We start from the raw sequence: 22,031 nt of genomic DNA on the forward strand, positions 1-22,031 counted from the left end.
AGGGAACTAGCTGAATTTCTCTTCCTCGATGTTTCTACTAAATGGGGGGTATTAAAAAGCACATTTGAGGAAAGAATATTCAACTAATTATCTGTGTTTCTTTAACTTTACCCCTACAGCTGATTTTTCACTCTATATTTGCCCTTTTAAGAAGTCATTCTGCCATGAGTCAAGATTTCAAAGCAATAGATTAAAAAGCAGTGAGCTCATGGTCTGCTTAGTACAAGAACTTTCCAATTAGAATAAACGAGCACGAGCATAATTGTTGTATATACTCTTCTTTTTATCTATGCAGCTTGTGTTAAATTGTCAGCAATACAGAACCTGCAATTACAAAAACCTAGTTTTTTTTTCTTCTCTCTAAATCCACGACGGTACAAAAGAATCTCACAAGATTTGTAGACAAACAAATCTTAAAATATAACAATTCACTAATCTCTCTCGATATATAGCTCATTTAACTCCCACAGAAGCCATGAGGTCCTCATACTCTGGATCACTCTCACTGGGCATCCTTGCTCCATTACTACCCATTTGAGAGTTGAAAGGAACAGCAGTCGGAGCAAAAGGATCATATACTTGATGGCTAGGAAACGGCCTTCTTGGAGGGTTTCCAAAATGCTGATGTGGAGTCGGGAACCTTGGTGGGCGAGCAAGATGGTTTTCCAGCCTAGGTGGAAAAGGACCGAGAGTGTTACTGATGGGATGTGGAGCAAAGTTCCTCGGTGGCATATTTGGGACTCTGGCATTATGACCTGGCATCATCTGATGTCTAGGTGGAACGGGAACTGCAGTGTTTCCAGCAAAGTTGGTAGGAGTATGTGGCCTAGGTTGATTCATCTGATGACTAGCAGGAGGCCTTGGAAAACCATGCATGGGAGAGAGATTCATGTTGTTCAACATAGGCCTCATATGTGGAGAGTGAGGTGGTAAAGATGTCTGGCCTGCTTGAACTGGATGTCTTATATTCTGTGGAACAGATTGATTGGTTTGCCAAACCTGAGAAACTGCACTGGGCGGGCGGTGAGGCTGAAAAGTAAAATCACCAGAACTCGGTTGCTGAGGTCTTGGAATTGTCCCCGGAACAGGTCTTATGGAATCAATATTTGCAGCATTACCCGGATAAGAATTGGGCATTCCAGGCTGTGGGAGTGATCCTGAAGATTGCGTCGGGAAAGGCATAGGTGCAGATCCCGGTACAGCATTTGAGGGTGGTGGACGCATTGCCATTTGGGGCATAGCAGGCTGTAGAGATCCCATTGATGAAGGTGTGGATTCAGGTCCTGCTGATGGAAGCATGGGAGAGAAGCCTAGTGATTGTTGGTTAGCTACTGGCCTGGATGATTGGGCTCCAGTAGATAGAGGCGAAATCATTTCATTGGGGTGATTCACTGGTGGTCCTTGCATAACGTTGGCTGGACCTTGTGATGCTGAAGTGCTCACTTGTGAAGGTAACCACCTGGAGGATTCACTAGCAGAGAAAGGTGGCCTGGATGTTAGTGGAAGGTTGTGGGGAGGTCCGGGCCACCCGGTTGATGGGGGTGCCTGGTGCATGTATGGTGGCTGAGGTCCACCAGTTTGAGCATGTGAGGGTGGCTGTTGCATGTAGGAGGACTGAGTTCCAGATGTAGGGACTGAAGGATTTTGCGGGACCGGACTAAAACTTGCAGGTATGACTGGTCGTGGACCAAACAATGTGGGCACGTTTGAGTGATTTAAGGGCGAGGAAGATACCTGGCCAGTGTTATTGAGAAATGCTGCAGAAGCATTTGAAGGGTTGACAAATCCAGAGTGCCGATAAGTTGGAGCTTGAGTTGGACCTACAGGAAACCAGGTTTGAGGATATTGTGGAAACTGGCCTTGAGGAAGTGGTAAAGAACCAGGAAACAGCTGAGGCGTTCCTTGGTTCGTCAGCGCAGGTGTTGCAGTAGAAGTCAGCATGCTCTGAGTTTGATTAGTATTCGTATTATCAGCAAGAGCTACAGTTGATGTTGTTGAAGAAGACACCGGATTCATCTAGATACAAGATAATACTAGCATCAGCATAATGTCAAAAACTGTCAAATATGCTGTCTTCAGATTCAATAGTCAAAACATACCGAAACTGAGGTGATTAACAGTTCAATTAAAGCCACCGCAGAATCAACTTTCTCATGTGTGTCTGCTGCTATGTTTACATACATATCTTCATAAGCATTGTCTATTTCTTTTTCATTAGAAGTAATTTCAACCTACAGCAGTACAGTTAAAAATATGAGCCAAGTGTAAAGTTTGTGCTTAGGGGAGAATATATACTGAAAGCATGATAGACAAAGTCTGTCTCTAGTCTATTACCGGTCCTCCTGTATCCACCTTTGTGCCATAAACTTGAATTATGGTTCCTGTTTCCTGGTTTATAGTTCCAAAGCAAGAAAACAGTTTGTTACATAGACTCGACAGTTGTTCCTTGTGACACAGCATAACATAAAGAGGAACGAAGAGAACATACCTTCTCCAGTCGCTTTTGAGTATCACTTAACGGGCCAAATACTAAACCAATGAAATTGTAACTAGGATGTTCTTTTATCTGCAGACAGATTAATATGGGGCATTATTAAGAAGTTATAACTTCATTTCTTATTCATAATCATAGAGAAATTGCAAAAATATGATTGCAAAGGGAAATTATTAAAGATCAGCAAACCACCCAGCTTCCGACCTCTGCTCCAAATAGGATTCTTTTGCTAAGCCATTGCTTTATTAATTGTTTTAAGATGCAAAAATTATTTTGTGTTAATTTTTTTTCTGATTAATGTTACATAAACACATATAACTGGATGTTTTTCCCTCAATAACCAATCAGAGGTCTTCAAATGTACTACCAAAAAGAAACCATAAATAACAAAAAGAAGTAAAGTACGTATATAGATTTTACACTCACGGGAATTGTAACTTTAGCCTCTTTCAGCAGAGGTTTGTAATCTGTAGGAGGTTTGAATGCTGGATTTAATTTGAGTATTTCACCTGGAAACATAATATGTCAATTGTCAAATATAGAAAAGGAAGTTAAAAAGAGACTACAATGGAGTAACAGCACCCATTCATGTTCATTTCTTCTTCATACCTATAATTTCACGCTTTTCAAGTTCCAGCTGTTCCGATTCCTGCCATACAATTCTGATAGTGTAAGCATCATGAAAGCTAAGGAATAAGAGTAAAGCAAGGCAGCTTTGGAAATCAACTACCTCACGGCTTAGCTGATGATCTGATGTCTTCCAATGGTGAGATTCTGATGTAGCAAATGAATCTTCACTATGCTCAAGTTCCAGCACCCCAAAAGTCAGTAATTGAGATATTTGATCAATCCTAGTCTGTCCAAAATTTGTACCGCCGCAAAGGCAGAGCAATATTATCACTTAGAGACACCTGGCTGTGAAGTTGATGCGAGCCACTCACAAAAAAGACACTGACATTTTTGCACCCAGTGCGGAAAGGAACTTCTTATATTGAAAAGATCAATTAACTCCCCATATTTTGGGGCAATAGTCCCTCCAACCTAAGCGCCTAAGCTATTAACATTAACCCCACTTACTAAGAACTCCAGAAAAATCAGAATCAGGACTCAAGAAAATAACGAGAAGATGCATTAATTAAGTTGTGCACAAATCTTTGACGAGAAGTAGTGAAGTAGTGAAAATTTATCTAACATGGAAGGATAATTCTACATACCTGATATGCCAAGGCTCTCCCTTTCCTGACAGTGGTATCCATGGTTAGATCAGGCCCCCATTTGGTTTTCCTCTGAACCTTCTTACTAGCTTCCTCATTGATCATATCAGCATCTCTCTTTTTAGATCCTCTAAACACAGGAACCAAAGAACCTGATAGCTTGTTTTTTGGAATAACAAATCCTGATCTTTTTGCAAACATAGACGTCTTTGGGCCGCTTGTCGATGCAGTGGGTGGAGGAGCTGTTACAGTCGTCTGAATATCTGTAGAAGCATGCCCAACCTCTGTGACCATTTTGCTCTGCGAGCATGCCTCAACCATTAGTCGTAAATCATGTGTAAAAAGAGTTGGTACATGTTTTTGTAAGCTATCTTCACAAATTGGGACTGCAATCCAACTATTGACTAACACAAGGAAGGCAGTAATGTTAATGTCACAGGTAGACTCCAACATTGAACTGAACTGCTTCAAAAATACATCAACAGATTCATCAAGAATTGAAAGACAAACTCAAGATGTCAGTTATTTCCATTTACACCCAATCCATTGAAAATTCGTGCAATGCCACGTTAAGTTACAGAAAGTTCACGCAGTCTGTGTAAAGTTGCTATAATCAAATGCTAAGATATTCCCCGAGGAACATTGGCATCCGAAACAAAAAAATCCTAGAAATTCAAATAATTGAATCCAAATGAGCAGTTAACAAAAATACGTGACAGTTCAATCAAGAAATGAATCCCTCGAATTCAAATTAACAAATACTCCTACTTTCTTTCTCAATTACTTCAAACCCGATCAGAAAAGCAAACCCTCACTCGTTTCCAATCTCTCTGCTCATTTCTCCACCAAAATCATTCCGGAAAAAGAAACAGATAAATACAACAAGTTCACTAAACATTGAATCTAGGTATTCACGTAGCCGTACCTGCAGAGGCGTGATTGGCACCCAGAGGCGTTTAGGAATAGTGTGTAAATTGGTTATCAGCTAACAAGGGTTCAATGCTCGGCAGTGAAAAGAGTGAATATTTGCTTGTTTTGGGGTTTTAGGGATTACTCTTACCTTTTCCTCTTATGTTTATTTTTATCTATAGTTTCCTACTGCATTATGCTTTTCAAATTTTGCTAGCATCAAATAAACTATCCTATTCCTCACACATATTTGCAGGGGATGATTTGGATTTCAATTTTATTTAAGAATTATTATAACTCTAGGGGATGCATTTGGATAACAATTTTATACAGAGTACTGATGGGGTACGTACTAAACAAAGCCCAATAGCAGTGGGCCCATCAGCCCAAAACCCAAGGAAGAGTATCAGTTCGGCATTACCAAAGAGTTCGGCCCCAGCCTACAGCTCGGTAAAAGCCGACCAATCAAGCTCTACTCTCAGATCGGCAAAAGCTGCTCGGCAATAGTTCAGCAGTTCGGTCTCATTATTCGACCGAACTGGGAGATAGTGGTGTCAACTCATGCAGGATCTCATGCAGGATAGCAGACCAAACAAAGAGATAGTGGACCCATGCAGGATCTCATGACCTCCACGACATCCACAACCTAGTCAGTAGTGATGTAAGCCACGACCTAGTTAGTGGTGATGTAAGCCACGACCTAGTTAGTGGTGATGCAAGCCACGATCTTAGTTCAATGTATAAATAGAACTTAGATCAGATAGACTAAGGAGAAAAAAGCTCTCTAGACATCAAATAGCATATAGCAAGTCTGTATTTGTAAGCTGGTAAACCAGATCAAGCAATACAATCTTGCCCTCCTTTCTTCCCGTGGACGTAGATTTACCTCAGTAAATCGAACCACGTAATTCCTTGTGTCGTGATCTATATTTATTACCTGCATTTACTACCATCAAAAATTCGCCCAACCATCACTGGCGCCGTCTGTGGGAAACAGAGAACCAAATCTGTGATAAAAGCGAGTTTTTGATCCTCTTCCACCAAAAAAATGCATACCAGATCACATAATACCCGTGCTTCCGTCCGTGATAACCATGAGGAAGCTAGTCCAGCCCGCAGGTCTGGAAAACAGCCTCGGGAGAAATCTACTTCCAGTTCTCACGGAGAAGGAACAAGCCGCTCAAAGACTCATCGCACCGAGTCTTCCCAGCAGCCCGATTTGAACGAGGCTGTCAAGTTGTTTTTGGCCGAGAAGCAGGAAGAGTTCTTAATTTTCCTGCAAAAGGGCCAAAAGCCGGAGACGAAAACGGTGGATTCTCCCTCCTCATCCAGACATGAAAGTCACTACCGCAGTAGTGCCGTGTCTTCCAGGAAGAAGAATCCTCAACCCCGACATGTTCCTGTTCCTCCTCGGTACCGGAATCACAGGAGAACTCCATCTCCTCCATACCGAAGAGATGTCGGGTTCGCCATGTACGGAGCATTGAAGACTCCGTTCTCGGACGATATCACCCGAACTCCCTTGCCACAGAACTACCGAACTCCGTCGATGACTTATGACGGGTTAGTGAATCCTCATGACTTCCTGGGACGCTATCAGTATAACATGGCGAACCAGGGTCTCAATGAGGTCCATATGTGCAAGCTGTTTCCCGAGCTGCTTATCGGGAACGCAAGAAGGTGGTTCGATAGCCTCCCCCAAGGCAGCATTAGATCTTACCGAGATCTAATGGATGCTTTCCACAGGAGGTTCTTTCAGAAAGCGGAAGCCCGAATCACTTCGGCTCAGCTGCTTTCTATACGTCAAGGTCGCGACGAAAAGATCAGCAACTTTATGACGAGATTCCACAAGGAATGCCTACAAGTAGATGATCTCAATGATCTACTTGTCATTTCGGCATTCCAAAATGGAATCCTGCCCGGAGCTCTCTACAGAAAGCTCGTGGAATGCAGTCCGCAAACAGCTCAAGAGATGTGGGACATTGCGGACCAGTTCTCCCGTGCCGATGAGGCAGACCGTCGCAAACGGTCTTTAGACAGCTCATCCCGAGGAGACAGGAGGAAGCCCGATCATAGCGATCAGGGACATCCTCGCCGAACTCCTTTTGGCGATCAGGGACATCCTCGCCGAACTCCTTTTGGCGATCAGGGACATCCTCGCCGAACTCCTTTTGAAAGGATTCAAAGGACTCCGGTGCAAGACCGATTGGGGCCACGTCTCAATCCTGAGAAGCCGCCCGCTCAGCTCGGTTAGAACAAGCCAAAGGACAATGGGTAGAAAATCTCCCTCAAGTCCTATGGTCCTACCGAACTACACCCAAAACCTCCAACGGTGAAACTCCGTACAGTCTGGTGTACGGCACTGAAGCCGTGATTCCGGTTGAGATCGGCGTACCCAGTCCCCGAACTCTAAATTTCTCCTCAGAAATGAATGATGACGGACTGAGAGCCGAACTAGATCTGGCCGAAGAAAGAAGAGAATTGGCCTGCATAAAAGCAGCCAAGTACAAGGAGCAAGTAGCCCGGTATTATAACCAAAGGGTGAAAAAGCTGCAATTTCAAGTGGGAGATCTCGTCTTGAGAAACAACGAAGTAAGCCGAGCAGAAAAGCTGGGCAAACTCGAACCCACATGGGAAGGTCCATATCGGGTGTCAGAAGTCCTCGGCAAAGGGTCTTATAAATTGACTCACATGTCAGGAGAACAAGTACCCCGAACATGGTACATTTCCAACCTCAAGAAGTTCCATTTGTAAGAGACAGTCCGGTCAGTCAGTCTTGTGTCTAGTTCGGTCCTAGGGGTATGTGCTTTCTTTGTTTTTTACTTGTTTTTCATGTTTGTCTATGTGCGTTTTGTTTGTCTATGTGCGTTTTGTCTGTCTATGTGCGTGTCGTCTCTTACAAATGTTACTGAGGTATCTTGTTCTTCGAAGGCTGATCCCCTTTTTAGAACATATATAAGCCAACGATTGTGAGTCCAAGCTTCTAAGGAGGATACAAGACCACAATTCAGCTTAAGAACAAGCAGTTCGTCTGAAACGAACTGCAACAAAGGGAAAGTCCGATCCACGCGATAAAACTCGCCGAATTAGGACAAGGGAAAGTCCGATCCACGCGATAAAACTCGCCGAATTAGGACAAGGGAAAGTCCGATCCCCAAATTAGGACAAGGGAAAGTCCGATCCGAGCGATAAAACTCGTCAAATTAGGACACAAGCTTAGCCCGGTCAAAGAAATTTACTTCATAAGACCAAAGACGAGTCCGGTCAAAGAAGTTTACTTCATAAGACCAAAGACGAGTCCGGTCAAAGAAGTTTATTTCATAAGACCAAAGACGAGTCCGGTCAAAGAAGTTTATTTCATAAGACCGAGGACCAAGTCCGGTCAAAGAAGTTTACTTCATAAGACCAAAGACGAGTCCGGTCAAAGAAGTTTATTTCATAAGACCGAGGACCAAGTCCGGTCAAAGAAATTTACTTCATAAGACCAAAGACGAGTCCGGTCAAAGAAGCTTACTTCATAAGACCGAGGACGAGTCCGGTCAAAGAAGTTTATTTCATAAGACCGAGGACCAAGTCCGGTCAAAGAAGTTTACTTCATAAGACTAAAGACGAGTCCGGTCAAAGAAGCTTACTTCATAAGACCGAGGACGAGTCCGGTCAAAGAAATTTACTTCATAAGACCGAGGACGAGCACGATGAAATTTTTTCGCTGAGCTGTAAATACGCAGTGATAGAAGCGAAATGAAAATTTCATTTATTAAATCTTGTTCGGCATATAATTCTGCTGCCCTACGAGAAGGCGTTACGCTATTACAAAGGACTATTCTACTGTCCACGGTTGCTAAAGTTGAGCCACCTATTCAAAAAATCCTCGTGAAGCCGAGTTCGGGCGTTCCGGGCAGCTGAAGAATAAGCAGGTCGACGAGATGCTCTGATCGACCTACCGCCTCTTCCTTGAGTCCGGGAAGTTCTGGCACCTCGGCGGCGAAGAGTCTCTTCACGAAGCATTTGTTGATCTTGCTCACTCATAATCACAGCTCCTCTACGAACTTCAGTCCGTCCTTGTCTTGACGTTTCCGGTTGCTCCTGAGTCCGTTCTCGTCTTGACGTTTCCGGTTGCTCCTGAGTTCGTTGCTGATTTGGAGTAGGATTTTGAGCAAGTGGATCAGAGGTTTGAGCTGGAGTGTGAGCATCTGTTGGCGGGAAATGCCTAAGGAATCTCTCGATTGAGGGACGCCGGGAAAGAATGATGTCGTACCGAGAAGCCCAGCGCCGCAATGATTTCACGACTTGTTGGCAAGCCAAGCTCTCCAGCGCATTGTTCCTCCGGAGTACATGATATTCCTCCCACAGTTCGTCAACTCGTTCCTGAACTTCAGAGATGGTTATTCCCCCGCGCCTGCAGATGAAATCCTCATACGCAGTCCACTCAGCGACGGCAGTATTCAGCTCGGCCTCCAGATCTTTCTTTTCGGACTCTAAGTCCTTATTGTCGGCCTCCAGCTTCACTAAACAAGCCAAGAGTTCGTCATTCTTCATCTGGTCAGCTATGGCTTTTTTCTCAGCTTCGTCTAAAGCGGAAGAGTACAGCCGCTTCCAGTGAAGTACCTCCAGCTCCTTAAGAGTTAAGAATACAAAGCAGCTACGTCAGTTCGGCATTTCAGTTTACTGAGCAGGTAGTAAACCACAACAGGAGTAAAAGAGAGTACGAAAAGCTATACGAAGACACAAGTGTAGAAAGAAGAATTTTTTCATTCATAAGAAAAAAATTTTTACACAAGGAGGGCTTCAAGGCCATTTTACAACAAGGAAGAAACTAAACTAAGAGAAGGGAGACGAAATCATACTCCGCCAGCTTCGTCTCCGGCTCCTCGGTGAGGTTCAGCTTCCTTCTCCTTATCTGCCTCAGCTTCAGCCTCGGCCTCCCTGCTCCCCCCAGCCTGCTCGGTGCCCCCATCACCGATCTGCAGCACCTCTCGCTCGGCATGCCCGTCTCCGGTCTGCTGATCAAGCTGCTCGGTCCCACCCTCTCCGTGGAAAATTGGAGCGGGTGAAACTGGCCCTAAGGAGGCAAAGATAGCCTCCATATTCTCGTCCCGGTCAGCTCGGCAACTACGAACTCGGTCAGCAGAAAGCAAGACCGAGGACGAAGCAAGCTCCTCAAGGAGCGGCAGACTCTGGAGACGAGCTGCTATCTCTCGGCCGTACAGCGGCAGGACGACTTCGGGCCCCTGCTCGGCATTATCGGTCATCAGTTTCAGCAGATCACCGACAAAGGCCGAAAATTGATTGCTCAGAAAGAGTTTCTCCGCGAAAGCACGGAGAACCTCCCCTTGGGCAACCACGGCGGCAGCATCCCTCCGTTTCGTCTGCTCTCGCTGGATGACGAGCTGGTTTTTGGCAAACTGGGCTTCATCCTGGGCCGAGATCCTAGCAGCTCTGGCCTTCTCAAAGTCTGCCTTAGCCTGTTCGGCCTGGTGACGAGCAGCCACCAACTTCCTCTGCATCTCAGCATAATCGTTGGACGCTTTGGAGAGTTCAACGGCGACGAGCTTGGAGAGCATATCGTTCCTCTGAAAATGGAAAAAGGAAAAAGTCAACCGAGAGGCCACAAAAAATACAGGAAAAAAGCAAGGCCAGAAAATCAAGAAGAGAATTCACCTCGGCGAAGTCCGTGGGCCATAAAAAGGGCTCACAGATATGTTCCGAAGGAGGCGCCAAGACCACGTCTTTCTCTGGCGCTCTTGGGGGTTTCTGAATCCTCCCCTTCCCCCTTGCCGAAGTCGACTCCGGCTTCTTTGGATCCGAAGAGGTCTTTTGCCTCTTCGGATTCTTCTCGGCATCAGACGCCGAGCTGCTGGTTTTCGGCCTCTCCGGTTCCTTAGATTCGGAGGATTCGCGACCGAGCTTGTTTAGCAAGTTCACTGCCAAAAAGCAAGAAAACAAGGTTAGTTTTCGTCGTCAAGGCAGTAATGCATAAAAAAGAAATCCTCACCCTCAGCCTCTTCGTCCGAAGACGAGGAGTCGAACACGAAGTCGCCCTTGACGAGCTCAGACTCCAGGTACTGCTTCCTAATCATAGGAATCTTATTGAGCTCGCCCTCGAGCTCGTCCAACGGTTCTAACCGAGGATGAGGAATCACGGACTTCGGCCCTCTCCAGGGAAAGTCCGAAGCCGAAGTCCTATTATAAAAAAAGAAACGATTTTGCCATTTCGGCCATTTGGTTTTACAAAAGGCTCTAAAGGGCTGTAAAGGGATCAAGTAAAACCAAGATCCCTTCCTCTTAAACTGGAAGAAATTAAGGATTGCCCTCAGAGACAGATCCTTATCTAGCCTACGCAGTTCGGCAGCAAAGGCCGATAAGTGCCTCCAAGAGTTCGGAGTCACCTGACCTAAAGGGAGTTGAAAAAAATCAAGCAGCTCTACAAAGGCAGGGGGAAGAGGGAAACGAAGCCCGCATTCCAAGCCGGCTTCATAAACGGTGGCGTAACCCTCCGGCGGCGAGTCAGCCCTATGAAGGTCGTCGGGAATCGCAACCTTCCCCCCAGGAAAAAAATATTTTTCGCGTAGGGATATCACAGTATCCTTACTCAAGATGCTGTGAAAATACTCTACGGTCTTCTCCCCGGATTCTTTCTGGATAGAAGACCCCTTATCCCCTTTCCTACCGCTACCTGACTCAGAAGAAGAAGAAGAAGACATAGTTCTTACTCTTTGAAAGTCTGAAGAAATTCTGAAGAAATTCTTGAAAGCGGAAGGAAATTTTTACGCAAAAGAGAGAGAATGCAGAAGAAGCAATAGCAAAAGTGTTCAAATGATGAAGAAAGGACGTATTTATCAGATTCGGAGAAGATTTCAAAATCATCGCACCGTTTCGAATCCCACCTTTTCAGGATTCAACGGCCGGATTTTACTGTCGCATTTAATGCAGTCACGCGCAAGGCACGTCCCCTAACGTCAGCCTCCCCCGTACCTTTATCCAGAATGCCGAAGTGACTCGCTTCGCCGAAGTGATTCACTTCGCTTTTCGGGGGGGGGTAGTGATGGGGTACGTACTAAACAAAGCCCAATAGCAGTGGGCCCATCAGCCCAAAACCCAAGGAAGAGTATCAGTTCGGCATTACCAAAGAGTTCGGCCCCAGCCTACAGCTCGGTAAAAGCCGACCAATCAAGCTCTACTCTCAGATCGGCAAAAGCTGCTCGGCAATAGTTCAGCAGTTCGGTCTCATTATTCGACCGAACTGGGAGATAGTGGTGTCAACTCATGCAGGATCTCATGCAGGATAGCAGACCAAACAAAGAGATAGTGGACCCATGCAGGATCTCATGACCTCCACGACATCCACAACCTAGTCAGTAGTGATGTAAGCCACGACCTAGTTAGTGGTGATGTAAGCCACGACCTAGTTAGTGGTGATGCAAGCCACGATCTTAGTTCAATGTATAAATAGAACTTAGATCAGATAGACTAAGGAGAAAAAAGCTCTCTAGACATCAAATATCATATAGCAAGTCTGTATTTGTAAGCTGGTAAACCAGATCAAGCAATACAATCTTGCCCTCCTTTCTTCCCGTGGACGTAGATTTACCTCAGTAAATCGAACCACGTAATTCCTTGTGTCGTGATCTATATTTATTACCTGCATTTACTACCATCAAAAATTCGCCCAACCATCAAGTACTAATAAAATATGTTATTTATTTGGAATCATTGTAAATTTCGCAAATGATTTTGATAACAATTTTATTCTAATAAAAAAGTTATTCATTAGAATGATACTCCATCCATCCATGAATTTTAAGAAATGTAATTAAAAGTGAGCTGAAAAATGAGTGGAGAGTGAATACTATTTTTATATATTAATTTTATAATAAAATGTGAAATTAGAATGCGTTAATAGAATATGAGGTCGCACTACTAAAAATAGTAAAAATTGAAAAGTGACAAATTTTATGGAACATACTAAAATTGAAAAATGTGACAAAAAAATATTTTAAAAAATTGGAAGGATAAAGAGCTTCACATTCAAGAATCAAGATTTTAAATTGGTTGTGTGACTTGTTGTGACACAACTAACGAAAGCCCAAATCCAATATATTCTGGGCCCAAATGAGCCAATATGTAGTAGGAGCAATATCCAAATTACTCCACAGGCCGAAGAAGTCCCCAATTTTCCAGGACCAAACAAATTATTAGCCATACACATTTGAGTAGTCAATGAATTGACATTTGTTTATACACATTCGAAACCATTAGTATTTAATAATATAAACAAAAATTGAAATTGTCGATCACGAAAGTGCAATAATTTCGTCAGAGAAGAAAAGGGGCAGGTTACACACAATCAACTTTAACATAAATGTCAAAACAACACATTTTCCACGAAGTTTCTCGTTCTCTCACAATAGTCGTTATATGATCTTATTTAATTTACGCCATTCGAATAGAAACTGTACAATATGTGTTTTGTGTCCAAGGAAAAAATGCAAATGATATGTCAAAGTCCAACGTTAACGTAGTTGAAACAACGCTAGGCCCCTCAATTAATCTCCATCTAAAAAAAATAAACGAATTCTATGTTAAAAAATACTCACTCCAATAAGATAGTCACATTTTCAATTTTAGTTTACCCATAAAAGATTATTATATTTCTTTTTTTTAGAAAAAAATTTCTCTCACATTAATATAAATGTAAAATTTTCTCTCATTCACTTTATACACAAAACAATATTTTCTAAAATCTCGTATCATTACCAAAGTATGTCATCTAGTACTATTATGGAACGGAAAGAGTAGTAATTACACCTACTCCATCTGTCCCACTTTAGAAGTCTCATTTACTTTCTCTCTTATTTTATCATTTATCCACTTTAATTATTTATTATTATTTTTATAAAATGAGTGTAGAAAAGTAAATGAGGCTCCTAAAATGGGACAGAGGGAGTATCATTTAAAAACTAGATCGTGTATAACTATGTACTACAACTATATCCTTCTATTATGTCAAAGTAACCAAAAATTGCTAAACTCAATCTTTAAAAAAAAACTCTTACTATTATTTTTAGAATATTTGTTTAAGAAACATCTTTCCATCAAATATAAATAGATGGAACCCTTCTTCACATGAGTTGTTGAATATTGAGTAGGGAATAAATTAAGAGTAATTTTCCATTTTCAATAATTAGACTAATTAATGAGAACGGACCATAATAAAATGATAAAATTATTTTTAATGGACAAATACAGTATATATTTTATGAAAAAATAATTTAAATTAAAATAAATATGTAAATTTAAAATTTTGAAATATCTTTTAAAAAATACACTATAAAAATTGTTAACTTCAACTAACCGTTAGTTAAGCACTTTCCATCTAAAAAGAAATACTATATGTTTGATATTATATAATTAAAATTTATAAAAAAAAATCGGCCAAAAAATCATGTACTGTATTTGATACTTAGGGTTATTTTCGTCACAAAATTTCAAAAATACTACTCATCGTCCTAATTATACTACCTCCATCTCACTACAAGTGAGGCGTTCTAAATCGGACGTTGTTTTGCAAAAATGATAAATAGTAATTAGAGTAGAGATAACTAAAGTAAGTAAGATAATAATGTATATATTACTCTCTTTTATATTATTTTCTTTCTTAATTTACTTTTTATCTATTTTAATTATTTTTTTTATTTTTTTTTCACTTTAATTATTTATTACTATCACTAAAATAACTGCATCACGTGGGACCTATTGAAATAATATAAAAATAGTCATCTGTCCCGATGTATTAATATTTTAAATTAGACTATACTACTAGAGTAGAGCACAGAAGCGAAAGTCTACACTCTACAATCCATGGCGTCGAAGATGAAGCTCCTCTCTCTCCTCCTCCTCCTCCCACTCTGCGCTTCATCCCCTACCGATCCACCAGCTCCGAAGCCCACGGTCTACGAAATCCTGCCCAAATTCAGCCTCCCCAGCGGCCTTCTACCTGATTCCGTCGTCAACTACACTCTCTCAGACGACGGTCAATTCGAGGTCTATTTGGAGAATCCGTGCTACATACAGTTCGATTACCTGGTCTATTACGAACAGAAGATCACCGGCAAGCTCAGTATCGGTTCGATCACCAATTTGAAGGGAATTCAGGTGCAGAGATTCTACTTCTTCTGGTTCGATGTCGATGAGATTAAGGTTGACTTGCCGCCTTCCGGAAGCATCTACTTCACCGTCGGGATTATCAACAAGGAGCTCGAGCTTGACCAGTTCTTGACTGTTCGCTCCTGCACAGATAAAGCCGTGACTTCGACGCCGGTTGTTGAGGTACAATGTTGTTCCGTCGTTTCCTTTAATCAGGGTTTTGAATTTTGGGGCTTCTGATTTCTTGATTGTTTAATTGCTCCTATGTTATGAATTCGGATGCTGTAGACTGATTTGAGAGGATTGTAGCGTGTAGGGCTACTTCTCATATTTCACGATCACTAAATTGATGATAAAACGAACCAAGTTAAAACCACTTAAAAGAGTGCTGGTTTGTGCGATCGATGTTTGTTTTGGATATAATGTTATTTGCTGTAGTAATCATTATGCCAAGAAAGTGTTTTGGAAAGTTGGAGAACGTTTTTAACTTTATTTATTGCCCCAAATTGATATGGAACTATTGTTCATCAATGTGGTGATAAGGAGTTGCTGTTTTACTTGTGTTTTTTGTTTTTACCTTCAATAGATTAATGAAGATGATTTTGTATTACGAGTTGATCTTTTCTAAAGTAAGAAACTACTATGTTCTAATACCGAGGAGTTTAAGATGTAGAAGAACATCATGAATGTTTAGCGAGTGGAACTTGTAGATCTAGAGATGTATGAGACGTGGAAGATATCTTGATTCTTATAGTTGAATCAATTGTTTCGTTTGGGCGATAGTTTAAACTGCTGCAGGCTCTGTATTTTGTAGATAGCTAGGTACGTTGAGGAATTTTTGGGTTCTTATGGTTGGTGTGAGAGTCACTCATGTAGTCGAGTTGTAGCATTAGACGTCGTGCAAAGAAAGATTCAAACTTAGCATGCATGTATTCACCAAATAAGCTGCTGCATTAATGCAAATTCAAGATTTCATGCATTTTAGTATCACAAGGTACCGATGCTAGATAGACTCAGCATTGAGCAACCAATGTCAACTCTAGTAAGAAATGCTGTCTCTCAGTGTTCTTTATATTTGACAAATTTTTTAGTCAATGAATTTTTCGTGTAAGGATACAATGTCAGCAGCTCCGGGATCACACCCACTTGGCTGATGGTTTTGGCTCGACATAAGTTTTACACTTTCTCAAATCTGTTACAGAACCCAAAAAATGTTTTAGTGCAAATTTTGAGATGCTAACATGTTAGAGATTCAACTTTGTCATAGCAATTGCTAAGTTGTCTGTTTCTTGCAGATGCCAACTTCAGTTGATGACATCCCGATGCTTGTAACCGAATAGCCAACTGAAAGTAAACTCCATATATATGATGATTCTGCAATGCAGTCCTTTTCCACTAAGCTCATGCAGTGTAACTATGTAGTTTAGTATAAATAGCTAAAAGCTCAAGCTGTCTCTCTTTTATACGAGGAAGCAGGGAGGTCCTGTTTTATGGACTATATTAAACTTATGTCTGAATCTCAGATCTGAGTATCAGATGGAGAACCTTGTACTGTTTTATGACTGAAGGAAATCTAGAATAATACTATTATCCTACATTGAGCTTGGTATGCATATATACTTGATATGGCTGTGAAATTAAATAATGAATCAATATTGTGTCATTGTGTGCTATAGTTTAGCATTCCTTTTTCCTTACATTTTTGTGGCAAACATAGAAAGATACACTTTGAATCTGTAATACGCTATGCTGTAAAATGTGTGAGTGAATTTATCACTACACACATCAATTGATTTAATCAAGTGAGCCATAAACTAATAAGGCAAGACCAATAGAAGTTGGAATGAATGTTAATCTTTTAATAAGGGCATCCGCAGTGGTGCGGATGTCCAGGCGGAATTCCCCGCGGATTTTCTAAAAACACCTCCTGCTACGTCATAAGGACTTCCCACTGCTCTGCCACGTCATACGGAATTCCCACTGCACAGTGGCGGACTTCTCCTGCGGAATTCCCGACGGAATTCTCACATTAAAAAAGATCACAAATTCACAAATTAAACAATTTCCGGAAGTAAACAATTTACGTAATTAAAATTTCGACGAAAATAAGGAAAAAATTCCATTAAAATAAGAAAAGTACATTTCACCAAATAAAAAAAATACATTTCAATAATTAAAAACTACATCAACGACGACCCCTACGCTGCCACACTTCTTCAATAATATCGTTCTGGAGTCGAACGAGGGCTTGTTTTTGGCCCATGTCGGCAAATGCACGGACTCGATCGACGTCGTCATGGGGAATCCCCATGCGTACATTGCTAGTGGCCACGCCGTGGCTTGGCCCGCAGCATCAGCATCAGCATCATCATTGGCCCAATCGGTCAGTGTTGGACCTTCATCTTCGACGATCATGTTGTGCATGATAATACATGCGTACATGATGTCGGCGATGCTGTCAACGTACCACAGCCGTGATGGACCCTTCACTGCCGCTCATCGAGCCTGGAGCACACCAAATGCCCGCTCTACATCCTTGCGCGCTGCCTCCTGACGTTGCGCAAAGTATACCTTCTTCGCATCCGTTGGGCATCTGATCGTCTTCACAAAGACGGGCCACATCGGGTATATCTCATCCTCCAAATAATAGCCCATGTTGTGATGGTTGCCGTTGGCGACGAAGTTGACGGCCGGACCGACGCCCATGCACTGGTCGTTGAAAAGGGGCGACGACTGGAGGACGTTGATGTCGTTGTTCGACCCGGCTACTCCAAAATAGGCATGCCATATCCACAACCGGTAGTCAGCTACCGCTTCAAGGATCATCGTGGGATTCTTGGCCTTGAAACCAGTAGTGTAGATCCCTTTCCATGCAGCGGGGCAGTTCTTCCATTTCCAGTGCATACAATCTATGCTGCCCAGCATCCCCGGGAAGCCGTGCTGAGACCCGTGCATATCCAGCAGAGTCTGACAATCTTTGGGGGTAGGCTTCCGAAGATACCTATCCCTGAATATCTCCCTAACGCCCTGACAAAAATACTTCAGGCAGTCGCGGACTGTTGACTCGCCGATGTGGAGGTACTCGTCGAACATGTCCGCCGCACCTCCGCACGCCAACTGTCTGAGTGCGACAGTGCACTTCTGAATCGGCGTGTGGCCGGGTTTACCCGTTGCATCCTCCCGCACCCTGAAAAACCCGTATCGACGCTCCAAAGCGCCAACGATATGCAGAAACAGCGGCCGCTGCATCCTAAACCGTCGCCGGAATAGGGTCTCCCCAAACCGCGGCTCTGGCGCAAAGTAGTCCTCATACAACCGACGGTGGGCAGCGAGGTGGTCGCGGGGTACTATGGTGTGACGGTGGATGGGTCGAGGCACCGCCGGCGCCGAGGCCGATTGTTCCTCCCTCGCCGCGGCCTCCCGCACATGTGCACAAATCGGAGCCATTACGTCTTCAGGATGGCCACTACCACTACCACTACCACTACCACTATCAGCCATTACTATTATATAAAAGAAATTTAGAGAGAGAGAAACTTGTTAAAACAAGTGGTGCGAAATGAAACGAAGTTCAACGAGCGGTATATATAGACATTACAAAAAAAACGAAATACAGTGGACGTCCGCGCGGAATTCCGCGGGAGTCGACGCAATGGCGGACGTCCTCGCAGAATTCCCGTGGAATACCGCTTAACGCCGCAGACCTGCGACGTCCTCGGGCGAATTCCGTATCCGTGGCGGGTATGCCTAATGGCGGACGTCCGCGACGGAATTCCGGGATGTCCGTGAGAATTCCGCGCGGAAGTCCGCCATTGCGGATACTCTAAGAGAAGAGTTTTGTACGAGAGTTCTCAAAATCCCACATATGAAAAATCATGAAACTAAAATTGAACTTTAATCGACTATTAATTTAAGGGAAAAAATATGCACACAGATAATACGAGAAATAAAAATAATTTTTTTGTTCTTTTTTGTTTTGCCTTGAAGATCAAGATTGAGGACCTCAAAATCGAAGGCCAACCCAAATATTTTGCTCTTTTACAATAATGGGAAGGGGATTGGGTTGAATATGTAGGTAGTTGAGTCACGCTTGAAGCACCTGACAATGCACAATATGGCTCTTCAATCCACTTCTCCCAGCTATGCTCGACCACAGATTCGTGAACAGATTCCTAAAATGGCCTTTACTCGCTATGTTTTCCCATATCTGAGGATTGCTCTCAACTCGTTTGTCGGGGCTCGACACGTCTACTATGCTGATGCTCATGTTGTTCCGGATGATGCACAGCTTCCCGTTCAGGGCCACCAGGGCTGCAGCCTCCAGGGCCCGAGAGTTCCCCAGGTGGAGCTTGCTGTCGATGAATCTATTCCACGTGTCCGAACCCTCGTCATACACTCTCAGCTTGCACCCGTCGTGGCAGTCCAGAGCGTAGAGCTTCCCGTTCAGGGAGATGCTCGGGTTGCGCCAGCCAGCTATCATCCCGTCGTTTATTGGACTCCACGCGTTGGATTCCGGTATATAGGCCTCACTCAGAACCTCCCTGTGGGATCCAAGCCCCTTTAGAAACCATTTCCCATCATACACAACCCCAATGAATGGCACCATTGCTGTGCTCATGTCAGCAATGAAGCTCCACCGGTTCCGGTTCGGATCATATACCTCCGCGGATCGCAAAGTTCTTTGAATCCCTTCACATTCGCCTCCGGCCACGTACAGACAGTTGTTGATGACACACGAGCCAAAGAAGTGCCTTCTCCGGAGCATGTCCGGTGCCCGATGCCATTTATTTGTCCGAGCACTGTAAAATATAACTCGTCTCATCGATCCCTTTAGCGGGTCTTTCCCACCGAATAAGTAAAGGTGACAGCCACTAAGCACAGCACAGCCGAATCCAAGGGCCCCGCTGTACTCTGATGGGACGGGCGGAAGGGGCTGCCAGAGTTGGTAGGTTGGATCGAAGGCATGCCACGAGATTCGCCCATCGCGGTCCCTTTTCATTACGTATACCCATTCTTCTGCCATACCGAGACTCTTCCTAAGAGAGTAGAAGAAATTCCCAGCTAGAAGCTTGAACCACCGTTTGCAAACTAGACGAAGTTTATTATGTTCCACACGAGGGACTCGAATCAGACAAGCAATCGCAAGATCATCAGGCAGTCCTGGTAGAAGTGGTGGCTGTACCCTGTTCCTCTCCCGACGAGAGTTCTTTGTCTTGTGTGCATGAGGATTGATATCTGGTTGGATGCATATCTTAGAACCCGGGACAAATTTTCTTGCCCCAACAACTGTTTTTAACCCCGAATCCACCTTGCAGTAACATGATACAGAATCAACCTGCAAAATTTCCAACCTTAGTTGCTAAACAAAATTATTTTGAGGAAAGACGTGGCATTTGCATACTTCACATGGTCTGTAAGTTAGACTAGGAACTGTACTTTACCAGGCTATACTAAACAAACACAAAGACGATACCTATTAGACTCTGCAGAACAATCACTACCATACATTATGCACCACAACGAACACTTTGAAAAGTACTAATATATTCTTCTCTTATAAATTCTGTCAATGTACAGATTTAAAAGGCGCCACACTAACTCCACTCCAGATAGATACATCAGCAGTAGCATAGATTAGAAAATAAGGGATTAATTTTAAAATATGATTCAGCCAGTTGTCATTAGCTATATGATTCAAAGACATGGAAAAAATTACACTCTTCCTGCAAAGCTATAGCCAAATAAATTCAGGCAACAGCTAAAGATTCACATGAATGGTGAAACGACTCCACCATTCACCATCAAGGATAACTTCAACTGTAACCAAATTGGGCAAAAATTATATGAAGAATAAGATCCAACTAATACAAAAGTCCAATTACTCTTAACACAAAAGCATCAATAACTTTCAAACTCATTACTCTCTTCAACAAAAATTTCATCTAAGATGCCTTCTATTCAATATCCTGTCTCTAATGTGCCTTCAAGCTTAAATTCTCATGCAATACTGTGGCAGTAAACCACAAATGTCCAAACGTGTTTTCAATCATAAACCGAAGTTAGATCCCTTGATTTAGGCATGCTCATAAACCACAAATTCTCAAGCTTAAATGACTTTTAATCAATAACCATGATTTAGGCATGCTCATTCTTAAATACACCTAACATATGTAACAGGAATTCTACTAGTAAGCTCTTATCAAGATAACTCTCAATTCTCACAAACATAGGGAAAGAAAATAAAACCACCGTCTTTCAATATGTATGCTCTTTGTAGTTTCTGACAAAGTTAATACTTCCAAATGAGTAGTGTAAATGATGCTTTCATCAAGCTGTGAATGGATCGAGTAGCATTAATTTAGCTATATCTCCCTTATCCACCATTGATTTCTTTGATTTTGTTAAACAAGATTATACACAAAAATTACCACACCATAACAGTTCCAGAATCAACACCATAACAAAAATGACCACACACACACACACACATTTCAGCCATGGAGAATGCATCAAGACAATCCATCTTGTAATGAGTAACAGCAACTCTCCTAACCAAATCAATGGTGAGTCAAGTCAAACTAATTAGAATTCATACTTCACAAAATCCAGGTGGGAATCTAGGAAAATCATCAAAACTCTCAAACAAAACAACATGACAAATTTCAGAAAAATGAAAAACGCAGATGCATATAAATCAAGAGATAGCACACAACCAAAAAATTCATTTGGGCATCATCGGAAACACGTGAAATTGAAGAAATGAAAGAGCTCAAAAAGATTCTGTGAGGCTCACCAATGGAGGTTGAACTCTGAAAACCCTTAGCCCATTAGGAGATCTCTCAATTGTTTGGTCCATAGACATATAAAAAATGCAGTCTCATACATATATATGAAAAATGACAAGAATCTCAGATCAAGAACCCAGAAAGCCAAAATCTTGAAATCTGAACAATTCAGCAGTTGGTGGTGAGAAGCTCTTGAGTACCAAACATATGGAGATGGGAAAAAGGGAAGAATCACTCAAGCCCTAAAATTAACTCCTTTCAGGGGGACCCATTTGAGCTCTGAAATGCAAACAAGAAACCAAACAGCAAAATTAAACAAAACAGCAAAATTTATGCTTGGGAGTTGGGACTTTTGTTGGGGCATCTATCTCCTCTACACAGCTCAGCTCAGATACACACGTAACTGACATATACATACACAAAAACACTATGTTTTTTCGCTTCTCTGACCAAAAAGGCTAAATTGAAGATTACAGCTGGACC

At 42.6% G+C, this 22,031-nt stretch overlaps 3 protein-coding genes across 3 annotated transcripts; 1 reads left to right on the forward strand and 2 right to left on the reverse strand.

The window, feature by feature from the left end:
- Positions 1-237: 237 nt before the first annotated feature.
- Positions 238-4,790, reverse strand: LOC121743560 (mucin-5AC-like). The gene is made up of 9 exons (XM_042136890.1): positions 4,634-4,790; positions 3,709-4,008; positions 3,225-3,350; positions 3,104-3,143; positions 2,921-3,003; positions 2,489-2,566; positions 2,335-2,388; positions 2,100-2,231; positions 238-2,016 (listed from the first exon to the last, which is right to left on the reverse strand). The coding sequence occupies exons 2-9, from the start codon at positions 4,000-4,002 to the stop codon at positions 454-456; spliced, it is 2,370 nt and encodes a 789-aa protein (XP_041992824.1). The 5' UTR covers positions 4,003-4,008; positions 4,634-4,790; the 3' UTR covers positions 238-453.
- A 9,644-nt stretch (positions 4,791-14,434) lies between these two features.
- On the forward strand, positions 14,435-16,358 carry LOC121796479. Its single transcript, XM_042195323.1, has 2 exons — positions 14,435-14,946; positions 16,059-16,358. Exons 1-2 carry the CDS (start codon positions 14,479-14,481, stop codon positions 16,101-16,103), a joined length of 513 nt encoding a protein of 170 aa, XP_042051257.1. The 5' UTR covers positions 14,435-14,478; the 3' UTR covers positions 16,104-16,358.
- A 2,287-nt stretch (positions 16,359-18,645) lies between these two features.
- On the reverse strand, positions 18,646-22,031 carry LOC121743571 (F-box/kelch-repeat protein At1g55270-like). Its single transcript, XM_042136897.1, has 2 exons — positions 21,557-22,031; positions 18,646-20,098 (listed from the first exon to the last, which is right to left on the reverse strand). The coding sequence occupies exons 1-2, from the start codon at positions 21,623-21,625 to the stop codon at positions 18,848-18,850; spliced, it is 1,320 nt and encodes a 439-aa protein (XP_041992831.1). The 5' UTR covers positions 21,626-22,031; the 3' UTR covers positions 18,646-18,847.

This window comes from Salvia splendens, chromosome 1 (assembly GCF_004379255.2).
Source record: "Salvia splendens isolate huo1 chromosome 1, SspV2, whole genome shotgun sequence".
Taxonomy (NCBI): domain Eukaryota; kingdom Viridiplantae; phylum Streptophyta; class Magnoliopsida; order Lamiales; family Lamiaceae; genus Salvia; species Salvia splendens.